The 16733-nt window shown below is 42.5% G+C and overlaps 1 protein-coding gene across 3 annotated transcripts; it reads right to left on the reverse strand.

The window, feature by feature from the left end:
• Positions 1-1242: 1242 nt before the first annotated feature.
• Positions 1243-7360, reverse strand: GMNN (geminin, DNA replication inhibitor). 3 transcript variants are annotated; one of them, XM_014938425.1, is made up of 7 exons: positions 7323-7360; positions 6644-6707; positions 4768-4866; positions 4272-4410; positions 3527-3609; positions 3335-3445; positions 1243-1730 (listed from the first exon to the last, which is right to left on the reverse strand). In XM_014938425.1, the coding sequence occupies exons 2-7, from the start codon at positions 6686-6688 to the stop codon at positions 1542-1544; spliced, it is 666 nt and encodes a 221-aa protein (XP_014793911.1). In that variant the 5' UTR covers positions 6689-6707; positions 7323-7360; the 3' UTR covers positions 1243-1541. The 3 variants fall into 3 exon arrangements, with proteins under 3 accessions (XP_014793911.1, XP_014793910.1, XP_014793909.1); XM_014938424.1 differs by having other exon boundaries at positions 7288-7331; XM_014938423.1 differs by lacking the exon at positions 7323-7360 and adding an exon at positions 7003-7131.
• Positions 7361-16733: the final 9373 nt, after the last annotated feature.

Below are 16733 nucleotides of genomic sequence, written 5' to 3' on the forward strand. Positions count from 1 at the left end.
TCTGAGAAAGGAGAGGATTAAGTCACTTGATAGTATTATCTATTTTGAACAGAAAACCAAGGTTACTCAGCAAAGCATTTATCCAGCATCCAGTTGTTTTTGTTCTTAAACACAATGTTGGTGCAAGTTGAAGGACACGCCTTTGTCACCATTTCTGCACTGTGATGGAAAGGATCACATCTAAGCACCCCCTAGAGCACAAATTAGAAGGTGTAAACATTTGTTTACAAAGTTCCCAGGAGAATAAACCTCACCTTGTGGTTACCAGATCCAAGGCAAAATAGGAAGTAATACTTTCTGGCTTCTATGACAGTTCTGACATTCCCTGAATGGCACAACTGAAATTAGTTGTGAAACATCTTTTAACTTGCTGGCACCCCCTGGGAGGGAATAAGACACAGAAGGAAGCTGAAGATACCCATCTGATAGCTCCACAGGTGTGTTCACACATACCCCAAAGCAAGGCCTAATAGATCCACAAATCAGAATCCCTCTGATTATCTCTGCCTCCTAAAAGCCACTCAGCTTTAACTTCTTCACAAGATATTACAATGGCCACCATCTTTCAATGTGGAAGACCTTGTTATGTACAAAACAACTGCCAAGTTCAGTCACAACTGGAAAACTGGTATTCAACTGCAGACATTTTTCCTCTGTATGGATGCCAGATCCAGTGCTCAAAGTTTTAAAGCATGCTTTTTATTCCTGTAAACCCTTCAGAATGTTATTATCTTGGTAAAAAGATGCCTTATCTCCCAGTAAATACCAGAGCAGTACTTTGAAAACAGACGTCATGAGTTTCCTTTCAGAGTAGCTCTGAAGTGTAGGCTGCCTTGCCTCCATCTAATTTTCACTACAGCTGCTATTAGAAGCAAGAACACACCACCTCTTCTTTATAAGCCAATAAATGTATCTCTAAAGCAGACTAATACTTAAGCTCTCATCTGTGTATCTTGGAAAAGTCTCCCTTAAAAGACAGAGGCAGTTATTTAAAAACACACGAAAAGCATAAATCTAACTAAACTTTAGATCTTGACTCTTACTACCTGCTCTTGACTTTCTGAAGCACATGATTCCTATTTTGCCTTCCCTACCCATCAAAACCACTGTCCTCCAGAATCCTGCAAATCTAAGGAGTTAAAAACTGCCCAGGCACTCCCTAAAAAACTTGAAAGCTTCCATCTCCAGTAGTCACAACTGACTTAAACCTACAGCCAGCCATTCCCCACTCAAATAAGAGGCTGTTTTAGAAAGGCAAAGGTTTATTTATCGATTTCCATGCATCATGTCAGATGATCTGATAAGATATTTACACAACAGTTTGAAATACATAGTATTTGCATTTTATACAAGCAACTAAGTGTAGCCTGTAACACGTTTTCTATGCAGTATCCAGATACTCCCACTGCTACATAATTCCAGTTAAAAACCAACATCTGTAATGATTCCACATGAGTTTCTATACCTGAGAAGTTTTAGTATATTCTTTCAAGAGGAAGTCTGCAATTAAAAGCCACATATACAAGCCTATTTAAAGATTGTCATTCCAGTTGCAAATTACTTGCTTCCTTTGAAGCAAGGTCTGATATATTCTCCCTTAAGCCACATGATACTTCTGATGGCTCTTCTGAAGAAGTGCTGTCTGCATCATCTCCATTTTCTTGTTTGGATTCTTCTAGAGCCAGACTCTTCAGTGTCTCGGGATTGTCAGGTGCTTGCCCAGTTAGCCTCTAGAAAGAAACAGAAGATAGTAAACTTAATGTTTTTTCTACTTAATAACAAGTGAAATAAAACTGCGCATATTAAGCAATCTAATTATCTTCATTTGGAGATCATGGATATAATTAAAACATTCTTCAGTCACAAGTCTTAGACACTTGAGTTCAACTCGAATTGCTACCCCTAACTCACAAACCACACCTACTTTGTTGACTGTTAAAGTCTTCCTTAGGTTCTTCAGTAGGACAGGTTTTAACTTAGGCAACCTAAAGTACAGGAAACAGCCTCCAAAGTTTATTACTACAGTGCTATATAGGTTTAATTTTAGAAAAATTACTGTACAACAAATTAAGGTCATAATTTTTAATCAGAGATAATGAAGCTACAACAAGCCTAGATGAACTAGAAGACCCAGTTTCCAGCACCTGATGATCAAACTAAAAGTTTCTCAGCTAACCTGATCTAAGGAAGAAAAACAGGACTGAAGAGGTTGCTTTAGAGGCTTCCGGTTGTTTTATGTATCACTTAAGGATCATTAAAGCCTCAGAAGTGAGCAGCTTACAACTAACAAGGGAACTTGACTGTTGAGGAACTGCAGAGAAGTTTCCAACTACCTTAGTTCTTTAAATCCTTAAGTAATTTAATTTCTGACTGTGGGTTTACCACTAACAAGCAGCACTCCCGCAATACAAAAAAAATAAATCAAGTGTAGCAAATTACTGGAGTCTTGAAAGACTAATCTAAATAATTGCACTAACTGAAAATTAACTTGATCAAGTTTACTTCTTGATTAATCAGTTGCTTGCAATAATCTTTCATTTTGCTTCCACCTCCCCAGTCTAATCAGAGAATCAAAATATTTACCAGGCACCCAGCTTTGTATCCCAGCTGAGAGCTCAATCCCTACAAAAACAACCTAGCTGATAATTTTAGTATCAAGGTCCCATGGCTATATAACACCTTCAGAGGCTGTTACAGACAATCTACTGATAAGAGGATTCATGGAATCAGTGACACAACTATCTGTCCCCAAGGAATTCAGAGGAAGCTGTTTTGAAATTTACAAGTTTATGAACCCAACAGACTCTGTGCACTAGCCCTTTTGAGGCCTCAAAACTGGCAGTTCCTCAGTGAAACCTTGACTTTAAAGAGTGTAGGTGCTCCCTTGTCCCTCTCACCGCTCCACTTTGTGTCCCTGCTGTTTAAAGTTCAGTTCCTCAAAGGACACAGCCAGTACAAACACTGTTTTGCCAGCAGCCTCACATGACCTACTAAGCATCTGAATTCCAGTCATCTCAGAACAGATAAAATGAACCCTTTCTTCTCTTGTCACCATCTCTAACATGCAAAACCTGTTCTCTTAAGACAATAGGTTGAATCTTCCCTTTAGAGAAGGTACTTAAGTACTTTCTCATTACTCCTGCAGATTTTAAACTGGAAAAGTCATCCCCTAGAAGGGGCTTTATGCCTCTGGACTACAGCAATCCCACAGGAAAGAGGTTAGGCAGTAATTTAAAATGAAGTTATGTGAATACACAGAAGTCATGATTCATAACAAATCTCTTTGCTGGTTTCTCAATTTTGCATTCCACAGCATTAGCTAGAAAGTAAGTACCTCAATCATGCTGGTCATATAATGCACATGTTCAGCAAGGGACATCAGCTCTTCATTTTCTTCTTTTAGGCGGGCAATTTCACCATCTTTCTGTTCAATTTCTTTGTGCAGCTGAGTTCAAATAAAAAAACAACATTAAAACAAGAAGACAATAGCCAGTGGTAGAGAAGTTAGTTATCTTTCAATAGCTACCTTTTCATTTTCTTGAAGCACTTCATACAGAGCCTTCCTCCTTTCTTCAGCCACTTCTTTCCAATACTGAGATGAAGGGCTTCCTGAATTAAGAAGTTACAGTAAGTCTGAATTCTTGAGATCACCTTAATATATCTAGCTTCTATACAGGTGTTTTACAAATTGTGATAAGAACTCATTCCATATAGGGTTTTCCTAGAGACAACCAGAGACATAAGCTTACAGAAAAGAGAGATCCTAACACTGTATTAAAGGCTATACAGGCAGAGTCTTCAAGAAGCTGCCTCAAGCATGGCAGCAGGCTTTACAAAATGGTCACATTTTCAAGTGTCAGTCTTCATGTGTACTTTGTGGAAGACAGAAGTCCTAGTCCCAAGTCACTGTCCATATTGGGACAGTTTCTGAGAAACTGCACACACAGCACATTATGCTAAAACAGATTTTCATTTCAACTTAATTAGTAATCAGCTTGAAAGCTCATAGCCAAGCCAAAGTAACAAACTACTACTAGTGCTTCTTAACACTGCAGCACACAAGGTTTCTCAGCTGCTGGTTACCATAAACTCTTTCCATTAGATATCTATCCTGTATTCACTATACTATAGAGGATAAGTATCACTAATTCATTCCTGCTAGGCATTAGATAAAAACGTTATCTAACTGACCAAGAAGCTATGTTTCAAGTTATATTCCAATGGAAGCATAGCATTAAGTGCAAGAAAATATTTCAGGAATTACCACATACCTTTTATCATAAGATCTACAGCTTGAATAACATCATTTGTACTCTCATTTTCTTGCTCTTTGTCCACAGGCACGTCAGCTTTACAAGCCTTTGAGGTCAACTTGTTATTACAGAGTTTCCTTTTGACTGAAGATTTCTTCTGCATAAAACACAGGCAGGTTTAGCTTCAGAGGAACATTTCAGCTTTTTTATACAAACTTGTAAGTCTGCTCACCAATGACCACAAGTCTTTATAAGCCCCAGTTTCTTCACATTGTAGTTCTAGCTTACAGACATCATCCTTGATGCCCACAGGTTTTAGCAAAACTTCTAGTTTTTGATATTGTTTATTACTAAAATAACCTGAATAATAGTAAGTTCAAGTTAGCTGAAGAGTAGCTGAAATTAGCAGATTATAGATGTTTTTAAAATATATTAGTTTTGGGTTAAAAGCTCAAAAGCATATTGTTATGAATAGAAATAATTACACATCTACAGGTTATCATCTAATTCATACCTCATTACGCCTGCCAACCAAGCAACCTGTTGCTGAAGGCTGAATCATTTTAAGGGTCCGTCTTGAGGCAGCACTGCATGTGGTGTCTGTAAGGTACTTCTAAAAAGAAAAATAGGGCTTCAGACAGTTGCCACTTTTCTCTACATAAACTGAAATTTAGGGATTTGTCATGCTTCCATTAAGGTAACCTATGGTTCATCTTCAGACAAAAAGATGACACATTAGTCTATGTTAAAGCTTGTGCAAAGAAAGGGATCTAGTTATTTGTAACAGAGATGAACCTTTATTGCATGAAGCTATGCTCAGTCCCTGCCTCTTAAAAACCCCATACTCTTTATAAAGGAACTTGAACAGGTCTTATAGCAGAAATATCCTGACTAGATTTCAAGGCCAGTTACAGTACACTGACATGTAAACTTTAGCTGAAGCTCCCCAACTTGTATTTGGCAACAGAAATATTAGACTCCAGAGGAGAGACAAAAGTTACTTGGTAAGCTTGCAGCTGCAGTGAAGTCACATCACTTTAGGCAGTACCTGTTTTTGTTAACTGTGAACACACCCTCAAGTGGTGTTCATATAAGTAGATGTGTTGCTTCAATTATCTATTAAAATGGATCTAAAGCTTCCTTGCTTTGCTCCAGACAAGCCATTGTTTTGTATAATCAGTGTGTTTACCACCTTTCCTGTCATGCATAAATACCCATTTCCTTCATCAAAGCCTCCTGATTGGGTTGGTTACATTGCCACCATGGGACAGCAAACAATGGCAGACAACCAAGCAAGAATAGCCAGAACACAATGCCACCGTGAGAAAGTTACCGATTCCCACTGTACTTCATATGACAAGAGCTCCCCTTTCCCACGGTAGTTTCTGCCACCAATTATCCTCCTGTTGAACTACAGGACAAACACTAACTGGTGTGGGAACAAGAATCGCACCGTGTCAGACACTGCTTGCTGCTACTGAAGGTTAGTTAAGTACACTCTGCCAAGAAATTATTGACTAATACTTGGAGTTAACCCATTGAAAGTGCAGAAAGCCACACTGAAGAATTTATACCCTGGAGCCACTACAGGACAAAATTACCATGTGTCTAAGACTTATTAACTGGCAATTTTCATTAATATCAGAAGTGTTTATTACAATCATTCTATCCCTCATGATAGAGGGCTACTAGCCTCTATTTTATGTGGTATTTGTAGAATTCCTAAGTAAGGCCTATATTGAAAAGTTTAACAAAAGCTTCTTGTAACAACACTAGAATAGGTATAAGTTTTAGTAACTTCTTATCAGTCTCCTCTTAAAAACCCAAATACTTTAAACACTTCCACCAGTTTAAGGCAAGTATGGTTCAGGAGCATGACTTTAGAAACAGACCTGCCTGCATGATTACTTTAGTTGAAGCATGCTTGAGCCAAGACAAACTTCACTCTGAAGTTCATCCCTATAATGGGCAGGCTACAGAACCTACTCTACAACCCCATAGCAGCCAGATTGATTCAATAACCAAACTAAGTCTGGTAGCCAGCACCTAAAAAAAATTTAAAAAAAATCACATGGACAGACAGCAAATTCAATGTCAAACAGAAAAGGACTTATTCCCAGGCAGGACAGAATGTTCCCAAGACACACTGCCTGCCAGGATGCTACTCAAGCCAACAGGACATAAGCTGGGTGGAAGCACATTACAATAGATCCCCCTGCATTCCTTCAGTAGATACAAAACTTGTGTCAGAGGGACCGTCTCCCTGAGAATTGCATGCAAACCTCTGAGCAAAGCAAACTCTATGGTCAAGGCACTCGATAACTTTCACCTTCCATTTTCTAATCCTTATCTGCTCCCATATTCTAGTTTTGAGACTTTAAAGCCTATACCTGCAGAGATCCTGATGGCTTTTCTGTATTCTGTTTCTGCTTCATTTTGGAATTCACAGGATCCCTGCAAACAAAAATAAACACGTAGTAACACCTGGCTGAAACTTTAAAATTCAGGGACATGAACTACAGAAGATTATAACCCCGGTTTGTCAACTTTTACGACGGCATTAAAAATTCAGTCAAGGACCGCGTAGTCAGCAGGGTCTTCCAGCGCCCCTGGAGCGGTTCGCCTGCCCCCCCCCCCCCCCCCCTTGGAGTTTGACTTACACCCTTCCCCCTACCCCCCCCCCCCCCCCCCCCCCGCAAACGCGCATGGGGGGTAGAAACCCGGAGCCCTGAGAACACAGCCCGCCTACCGGCCACGCCAGCCCACCGCGGACGCCACCACAGACTCCAGCCCGGTCAAGCCTTTCCCCGGGGATGATGCCGGGGATGTCACAGACGCACACCCAAGATGGCGGGGGAGGGGGCGGCGCTCACCCGCTCCCGCCAGCCGAGCCCGCAGCATCCCTCCCCGCTCGCCGGCGCGGCCAATAGGCAAGCTGAACGGCTAGCCCGCCAAGAACACAAACGCGGCCACGAAAGCCTGTGCCCCCCCGTCAAGCCCCGGCACACGCCGCCGCTCCCCCGGCCCCGCTCACCGCCACTCTCACAGGCCTCCCCTCAGCCAACGCACCCAGCCAGCCCCTCGCGCCCGCCGCGCGCCTATAAGGACCGCGCGGGGCGGGGGCACTGTCACGTGTTCCGCCGGCCGCCCTCCGAGCCAATCGCGGGCCGCGCTGCCCCGTCCCGCCGGCGGAGCCACGCCCCGAGAGGGGAGGGGCCGGGAGAGGCGGGAGGCCTGAGGCGGCTGGAGGGGGCGTAAGAGGCGCTGAGGGGGCCTGCGGGAGGCGGAGGCCTGCGGGAGGTTGGGCGGAGCGAGTGCGTCTTGCAGGCGGTCCGGGGAGAGCTTTTCATCTTGAGGAAGGCGAGGGGAGAAGTGGGAGTACAGCACCTCAGCTGTCTGGGCTCTGGCCTGTGGTTCTGGGGGGTGCACGGGCCTGTCCGGTGCAATCTGCCCCGAGCCCGGAGGCACCGGTACTGAAGGTGGAAGGAAATGAAGCACGAAAGCGTTGCCTGGCGCTCATGGTGGCTATTAACACCTCGAGATGTAGTCTGCTGGTTCCATGTTCAAAATCTCTCTGTAGCTCGAAACTAGACACAAAGTCTCTCTGACTTCTTCCTCTCTCCCGGAGTTTGTTGTATTTTACAAAGACATTGTACCAAAACACATTTAAATCAGGTATTCACTTTATTGTCATCACTTCTATCTAAATGCAGTATAAACTGCAAAACCGGGGAAGAAAAATAGCATGGTTAAGCCACAACAACTGATTTACAATAATTTTATGTATGATATAGGGAGGCCACTTTGCAATTATGTTCTTGCAAATACTTGCATGTTTTTCTATTATTTATGGTAATAGTATCTTCTGCTGGCTTGTGAGTAAACGTTTGTAGAATTAAGGACACATTCCTTGCAGTCAAGGTCTCATAGCTAGCCTAGAGCAGCTATTGACATTTTTTTCCAGGCAATATTACAGAGCTATTAGAAATTAGGATAATTACAGAGAGGTGTGTTTATTTAGCATGCCACTCTGTCAGTCTTCTGTTTGGCAATAAACTGTATGGCACCTACGTGAATGTCTTAAGAGGCATGTCCTGGTCTGATGAAAGAGAAGAAGGCAGAACATAAAAAATGATGAATTGGGAAATCTTTAAACAAGGATAAGGAAATAAAGCTGATCTCTCTTGCATAAACTTGTTCAGTCTCCCATTGACCCATTTAAACTTTCGTTGTCCACAACATCTTTTGGAAAGGTGTTCCAGAACAAAAATAGTGACTGTCCAAAGAACACACTCTTCTTTTTTTTTTCCCTTTTGAACACGATTCCTATAGCTTCATTTGATGTCCCCAGTCCCTGTATCGGAACAGACAGCAAACAATTGGTCCTCGTCCAGGCCACCGTTACACAGATTCCCTTCCAGTTATTTCTCCAAGGTCTACTTAGCCACCCCTTACATGAAAGCTGTTCCATCTTTCTGCTCTTTTGTGAACCGTATGCCATTTAATTTGCCTTTGTAACCGCTGCTGAACATCAGGCTGACATTTTTGTGGAAATGTCTGTCATAACTCTGATCTCATTATTGAATGACGGTCAGTTCAAAGTCTATTACTCGATATGTGAAATTAAGATTTTTTTCCTATGTATGTTCTTTTACGTTTAACTACATTGAATTTCACTGCCTGCTGTATTTGGCAGCTACTCCATTCCAAAATGCCCTTCTGCAGGTTTTCCATCAGCTCTGTTCCTATTATCTTGAATAATACAGTGTCATCAGCAAGCTGTCACCTCAGTAAGCTTTGTCTTCTATCAAGAAAATAAAAATAACATGGGCAGAAATGTCTATGTAAATTACTACTGTTCTGTTACATTAGTAAAAAAAAAGTATTCACGCTTTTAAATTAATTTAATTCTTGTCAATTCTAGAAGAAAATTTGAAATTTCCATATTCCAAAACACTAGCAGATCTGATAAACTCTGATCAAACATACACATAAATCTTAGCAGTGTTAAATCACCTTTCAGAAAGATCTAGATACAGGTAATGTGCACATTAAATACAATATCAAAATATTTCTATTTTTATGTTTTATGTATCTATAACAATATAAATATGCAGTATAAAATACACGATACAAAATATTTAAATTGTAAGCATGTGTAGATTTATATACATAAAAGGCAATGTGTATTTTATGTCTGTGATACAATTTTTATAATACGAAAGTTTTCAAGTGAAACTTTCTCAAAGATTACCTTTTCAAAATTCAGTATTAATTTATAAAAACTTTTCAGGTAAATTTACAGTGCAGAAGTGGAACAACTGCTTTTAGAAATGTTGGTAATTGGAAAGGGCCCGAGGTAATGGGAGGTGGTTCTGATGTGACAGTTTTGTTTGTTTTTCCTTTTAATTTGTTCCTGGCTGGAGGCACACGAACTGGAGCTTTATTACAAAAGTGCCACTCCTTCAATTTATCCAGCTGAAGAACATGTCCTTTTATGAAACAGTGTGTCTCAGAGCTTTCCTTGAGTTCAGTGTCTTCAGTTTGAAAGGTTTGTAAAGAATCCCTTCACCATGTCAGAAAGAACACTGAGAGCTTATTATCAGAAGCTTATTCACAGCCTTAACTGTGGGAAACCAGTATAATTATATAAAAATCTCACAAAAAGGTTTCAGGTTACTTTATTTTAATAATTCCCATTTTGGGGGCTGGACATCAAATTTAGAGAGCAGTTATAGCATTTTTACATGTAAAAATCTATCTACCGACTACTAGCAGAATCTATGTCCTCAGATTGAGTATAATATAATGCATTTCAGTTTCTTTTTGTCATTAAAAAAAGAACATTCTGTCATGAGTACTTATGACTATTTGCACTTGAAGTGAGTCTAAGCAAACATGCAGAGGTTTCCCATAGAGCTCAGCCAATTTGTTAGATTTCCTTCTACATGAAGTGCTGGTAATTGTAATTTTGTATTTTGTAAATTCCATTATTACTTAAATATCACAAATGCTCTACTATTTATTAGTGTTTAATGTAAGCAACTACTGTAACTGTTTTAGATGCAGAGAACTCCTGTGGAGAGGGTTAGGGGACCCAGCGCAGCGTTGTGCCTCTGAAGCACGACAATGTCTTATCTTGGTCCCGCTCTGGGTGCAAGCCCTGCAAAAGGGTCCCGGGAAGGAAGCCCCAAGGCTGGGTTTGGGATCTCTGAGACAACGAACAGGAACTGTGGCTCTCTGGGGCCCTTGGCCCTTTTGTCCAATTAAAAGGCCGTTTATGTAAGGGACAACGGGCTCCCCAGGACCCGCCGGGTGACACTAGGTGGCAGCGTGGCATTACGTTGCCTGACGCTTCCCCTCGCTCCAGTGCCTTGTTTCTGGGGTACCAGGCTGGATAGAAGAGTGTTTCGTGTCTAACCGAGAAGAAGTTCGTGATTTGCCTTCTTTTCCCTAGGTTAATCAGCACGGAAGGCTGCATGCTAATGACACTCTGCCCCAAAAAGTGATTATACACACAGCACAATCCAGGTATAATTCATAATGCAAGCTGGTTTTCAATGATGGCCACTACTGCTAATTAAATGTCTCCAGAGAGTCTGCAATTTTCATGTATTAGAATAAAAGATTGTTCTGTGAATAGTAATCTGTAGTGCTTCAGAGGTGAAAGGTTAAAAGAAAAATCTATATCTCACCTTCTGAATTTTTTCCCTAGTTAAGTACTGTGTGAGTCCCTAAGACATCCCTTAAAACGCTGTTAGGTCCTAACCTTCCCAGCTATAGAGTTACCTTGAGAAAAACATCATTTATGTCATGCTTTAAGATTTAAAAATGAAACATTCTCTATAAAGGCTAGGAATTATTAATCTAAAGCTAATTCAAATTCTGTTGACTACAGGTATTTAGAATATTATTTACAGACTGAACAAATAAAACAAGTTGTTTCAAATTTTACTCGCAGACCCCTGCTAAGCAAACACAAAACCTACATTAGCACATGACTGTCTTTGTTTTTGATAGATCAAACCAGTCTAATAAAGACAAAGGCATTTGCACATCACTGAGAACACAAGTTAAAGATGACACAGCACAGTGACAAAGAGTCAATAGTCTTTCAGATGCCAAAACACTTTGTCCAGTGGAATGTGAATTGCAGGTTTATGTACAAAGCGCAGGCAGGGACCCTTGTTTTTAATGTGCATTTCAGACATTTTCAAAATAAATACAAAGTTTTAGAGACAGGACATCCATTTGTTACACAAGACAAATAGCCAAGCTGTTAAAGAAATCGTAACCACCATACTCAAAGAGGCAATTAATTGGGTGTCAATGTTTGGGGAAGCTTTCTTCTCAGCACTGAGAACCTTTAGCTACGTTTGACATCATAACTGCACATACTCAGCACTCCTAAACGAGTCAGGAAAGCACAAACTGGACAAGCAGGAAATGGGAACACACATAATCAAGTGTATTTAAGTATAGAGAGATATATATGTGTGTGTGTATATACACACACACACATAATTATTAAGATGAAACAAACCCAACAAGATAGTAGTTACAGTTTATCCAAAGTGTAGGATCAATACCTCACATGCTCAAGAATGTATGGCCCATTTAATGAGCACAGCCCTACATCTAGAAGGCAGGACACAGGGAAGTATGAATGAAGCTTAGTATTGGATCAATAGCTCTGGATATATAGTTGTCCACAGCATAATGTAAGGAATGTTTTACGCATTAAATATTCCCATTTCCCTACACATAAGCATTCCTGTTATGTCTTAGAAACTAATGTTTTCTCTAAACACAGAAAAGAGTGAACCATAGTTTATTCTGAAGTACATGAAAGGGTTTTAATTGCCACCTAAATTGTCTTGTTTGAATTTAGAAAGAATACTAATTTATTTTTGTCTGATGCATAAACATTTGGCACTGAATTAATCATAGTTCTGTTTTTGAAGCAAGTAGCTTCAGGGCTGGTACAACTTCTAACATACACAAACAGTACTGTATGCATGGAAAGTATAAACAGAAAGATAACAGAATCCATTTCATCTCATCCTGTTATGTCTGCAACATATATATCAGTTTGCTACAATCTGTTAAAAACTAATTATTAACTAGAAATTATTAAGTTTTAAGTAGCTAATTACTAAGATGGAATTTAAGAGTAGAGGCATTAGAGTAGAATCTTGCCCGCATGCTTATGAGTAAACATTTAATTCTGAAAACAGGAGTTAGACTGTGAAATCACATAAATGTTGGGAAAAAAAGCCAACAAGGCGCTTCTATAAAGTTATCAATCCTTTTTAATTTACAGAAAAACTGCAACTTACTATGCAATTGAAATGTGAAAAAAATACAGTGCTTAATTTTACTGAAAACAGCAAGGAAACAATAACATGGTGAATAGAAAATACAAGTTTTTCAGAGTAGAGAAGAAAAAAATATACAAGCAACCAGAAATTCCAGACCTGCAGTGCTTCTCAAAACTACATGACTCTCCCAATAAATATATTTTTGTGACGAGGTCTTTCCTACCTTCCCATGAGCTACTGCCTAGGCTGCCTGATTCTCTGTTTCTCCAGGATGACGGCTGAACAGTGTCACACACACACCCCCCCACCGCTGCAGAGACCAAAGTCCCTAGGGATGTGCATACGTTTGATTCTCCAAAGGCTGCGGGACTGCAGCCACACAGGAATGTACAAAGTCCTCCTCACTTTGAGTGGGAGAAAGCCTAAAGGACACCAGCTTATGTGTCTGTTACATTAACTGAGCAGAAGCTGACCCACTGCTCTACTCAGCCTGGATTTAACATGCACAAGAAACACTATTTTTGCTGTGCCAATGGAATAGAAGCCTAAAAAAAGAACTATTACGTGTTTTGCATATACTGCCACAACCTACTTGTTGGGTTTGGTTTTTATACCGTGCATGTTTCTCTTCCTAATGATAAAGCTGATATCGTTGTAAACTGGATTTGAAGAAAGGCAGTCTGTCCTTCGACCAAGTGTTATAATTGCACCAGCTTTCAGGCACACAAGCCTCTCTTATAAATGGTACAACATTGCATAACCAGTAAGAGGCAATATCGAATTACCTGGTTAAGAGAATTATGGATCAATAGCATATACATATTTATTTTGCTAAGTCTTAACTATCCATTCAGCCAGAGATGTTACTTAGTAATACATATTCTAACTAAGAGGCTGATATTTTTCTGCCATATGATCTTTATCATTGTGCACGATGGAGGAAAGGAAGCACAACCGTATAAAAGTAGGACAAGACTCACAGCTTTAATAGCGCAGATATTTCTGCATGTATATGTATAATAAACATACTTTGGTTGGTTGATGTACTTGTTTGTGTAAACGTTGTCAGGATATCTTTATTAGCCAATGAGCAAAAAGGAAAAAAATCTTCTCTGAGTTTGGTAAGGGGGGTAGTTGCCTATATATGGAGGAGCAGCAATATAGACACAAGGAACCTGGAGTGATTTCAGTTCCCCATCCCCTTCAGAAGTGTTGTGAAAGGATTTGAGCAGCCTGAGCTTGCAGGAGACAGCTGGTGGCTGCTTAACACATAATACTCTGTACCAATCTCCCATTTCCTCTAAGTACATATATATATATATGTATTTCGTCTACGTACATATATATTTATATTTCTCTCCTCATAGCTCTTCTAAAATGTCTTCTAGAAGAAAAACTGTTCTTGTGCCAGCCCTACATTTGACAACGTTTTTTGGATGCGTTCCTTGACCAGGGGCTGGGCAGCTGCCCGATGCCTCGTGACGAAGGGCAGCAGCCGTGGCTGCATCCCTGCTCTCGGGAGGGCAGCTGGAGTTACTGGGCTGGAAGCAAAGCTCCTTCCTTTCTTCTCCTCCGCAGGGTAGGCAAGGCGCCAGTTCCCTCCGAGGGCCTTGTGTGCCGGGGCAATCCCCGCGTCAAGCCGTGCCGCCGCGCCGGGGCTGCCTTCCCGTGGGCTGTGCCGGCACAAAGAGGGTCACAGGCCAAGTGTGAGTCACGGCTCAAAATAGCAGTGGGCACAGGGGGGAACTTCAGACTGCGGCACAAAATGCCGTACAGGGCAGCACGGCAAACAAAACCCCTTCGGCTGGAAAAAGCGGGTGTCTAAACACAGCTCGCGTTAAGGCCACACTGATACTGCAGTTAAAAGATGCTGGCATTTTGAAACCGTCCCAGAGCTAATGTAATGCTCCTTCTCGGATGCCTTGCTTTTTGCTTCCAAATACAGGGTTATTCTCAAGAGGGATTGCCATAGCAAGCGAACAGCAGTCTGTGAGTAGAAATGATCTGTTTCTGCTCTGTTCCTGTTCAAACAGGTATTCTGGGTAGTGCCTGTGACAGGGAAGGCAAGATGAAGTATTAGCATTGCCTGACTAACGCTGGGTGAAGATAATGAGGTCCAAGGGCTGCGACATGGCAGCTGCCTGTGACAAGACAGGCAGGAGGAAAGTTGACACAGTGTCCAGGGAAAGTGTGTAAAGGAAAGGTTTGCCAGAGGGAAATAACTAATATGAAGGTCAGGAGAGAACACGGGGAACCAGTAGAGAAAAAGCAAGATTTCTTCACTATGAGGGTGGCGAGACACTGGAACAGGTTGCCCAGAGAAGTTGTGGGTGCCCCATCCCTGGAAGCGTTCAAGGCCAGGCTGGATGGGGCTTTGAGCGACCTGCTCTAGTGGGAGGTGTCCCTGTCCATGGCAGGGGTGTTGGAACTAGACGATCTTCGAGGTCCCTTCCAACCCAAACTATTCTATGATTCTGTGAAGACCAGAGGAAAAACATTCTGAAATCTACTGGAGTTTACTGGAGAGCACCATTGCCATGCTGTTTGAAACACAATCCAATGAGATAGATGGTGCCTGCACTTGTCTTCTCCTTCTCATCTTCTCATAGAATCACAGAATCTTCATGGTTGGAAGGGACATTTGAGATCATCTAGTCCAACCACAAAAAAAACCAAAAACCAAACGAACAAACAAAAAAACCGAACCACAAACAGACACAAACCAACAATCTCAGGCACTAGAGCCTGCCCTGAAGTGCCATGTCTACACATTTCTTAAATACCTCCAGGGATGGTGACTCCACCAGCTCCCTGGGCAGGCTGTTCCAGTGCCTGACCATCCTCTCAGTAAAGTAATTCTTCCTAATATCTGATCTAAACCTCCCCTGCCGCAACTTCAGACCATTTCCCCTGGTCCTGACGTTATTCACTTGGGTGAAGAGGCCAACCCCCACCTCTCTGCACCCTCCTTTCAGGTAGTTGTAGAGGGCAATGAGGTCCCCCCTCAAGCCTCCTCTTCTCCAAACTAAACATGCCCAGTTCCCTCAGCCTCTTTTAAATACTGTTGCCATTCTGGTGAGTCACAGGGCCCAGCTTCCAGGGCCCGATGCCCTCACCCACCCTGGCAGCCTGCGTCCAAGCATGTCACCCTCCCCTCAGCAGTCTCTGGCGCGGCACAGGGCAACCCTGCGCTGCTGGGCGCTTCAGAAGCACCTCCAGCCTGGGCAGTTCTGGATGGGGAGGCTTTCCCTGTTCCAGCCTGGGTAGTTCTGGATGGGGAGGCTTTCCCTGTCCAAATACTGTTGCCATTCTGGTGAGTCACAGGGCCCAGCTTCCAGGGCCCGATGCCCTCACCCACCCTGGCAGCCTGCGTCCAAGCATGTCACCCTCCCCTCAGCAGTCTCTGGCGCGGCACAGGGCAACCCTGCGCTGCTGGGCGCTTCAGAAGCACCTCCAGCCTGGGCAGTTCTGGATGGGGAGGCTTTCCCTGTTCCAGCCTGGGTAGTTCTGGATGGGGAGGCTTTCCCTGTCATGCCTGAGGGGACAGACGAGGGACAGGCCACTGAATGCTGTAGATGGCAGCTCTTCCTGCCGTGCCCTCACTTCTCTGTCACTGTGAGGAAGGCAAGAGGAGGGAAGCAGAAGCGTTTCCTTGTGTTTCTGAGGCAAAACTGCTTGCTTTTCTCTCAAGGACTGGGTTTGTGTCTCTGGACTGGCAACTACTTTGTTGTAAGAACCAGCCAGCCCCCTCAGGCAGCACCAGGCAGGGACACACGCTGTCACACACGGGCACAGCTTCTGTGGCAAGTCCCTACAGGGGCCACACCATCGCCATGCCACCTTTTGGTAAATGCTGGATTTTTGTGGTTTGGTTTGTTTGTTTGTTTGTTTTTTAAATTTTACTTCACACACGTATCATGGGTTGAAAACAAACCCTTCAAAGGGCGCAATTAAACAAAACGCGCCACTAAGTGTTATTTACCAGTAAGATCGCCACGCTTAAGCTTGGGACAAGGGGGGGGCACCCCGGGCAGATACCACCTCAGGCGGGGAGGGGGGGCAGGGGAAGGAGGCGAAGAGGGAGGAGAGAAACGTGGCCCTGTCCCCCCCACCCCGAAACTGCGTTGAGCAACCCCATCCGGGTCCTTGTCCCGCGGGC

This window comes from Calidris pugnax, unplaced genomic scaffold (assembly GCF_001431845.1).
Source record: "Calidris pugnax isolate Ruff unplaced genomic scaffold, ASM143184v1 scaffold13, whole genome shotgun sequence".
NCBI lineage: Eukaryota > Metazoa > Chordata > Aves > Charadriiformes > Scolopacidae > Calidris > Calidris pugnax.

What these genes read in the sequence shown, in the direction of transcription:
- GMNN (XM_014938425.1), bottom strand. Translation starts at nt 6,688, where the DNA reads ATGAAGCAGAAACAGAATACAGAAAAGCCATCAGGATCTCTGCAG. An exon ending in AGCCATCAGGATCTCTGCAG is followed by an intron (nt 4,867 to 6,643) that starts GTATAGGCTTTA and finishes TTTTCTTTTTAG; the next exon opens with AAGTACCTTACAGACACCAC. An exon ending in TGCTTCAAGAAAATGAAAAG is followed by an intron (nt 3,446 to 3,526) that starts GTAGCTATTGAA and finishes ATTTGAACTCAG; the next exon opens with CTGCACAAAGAAATTGAACA.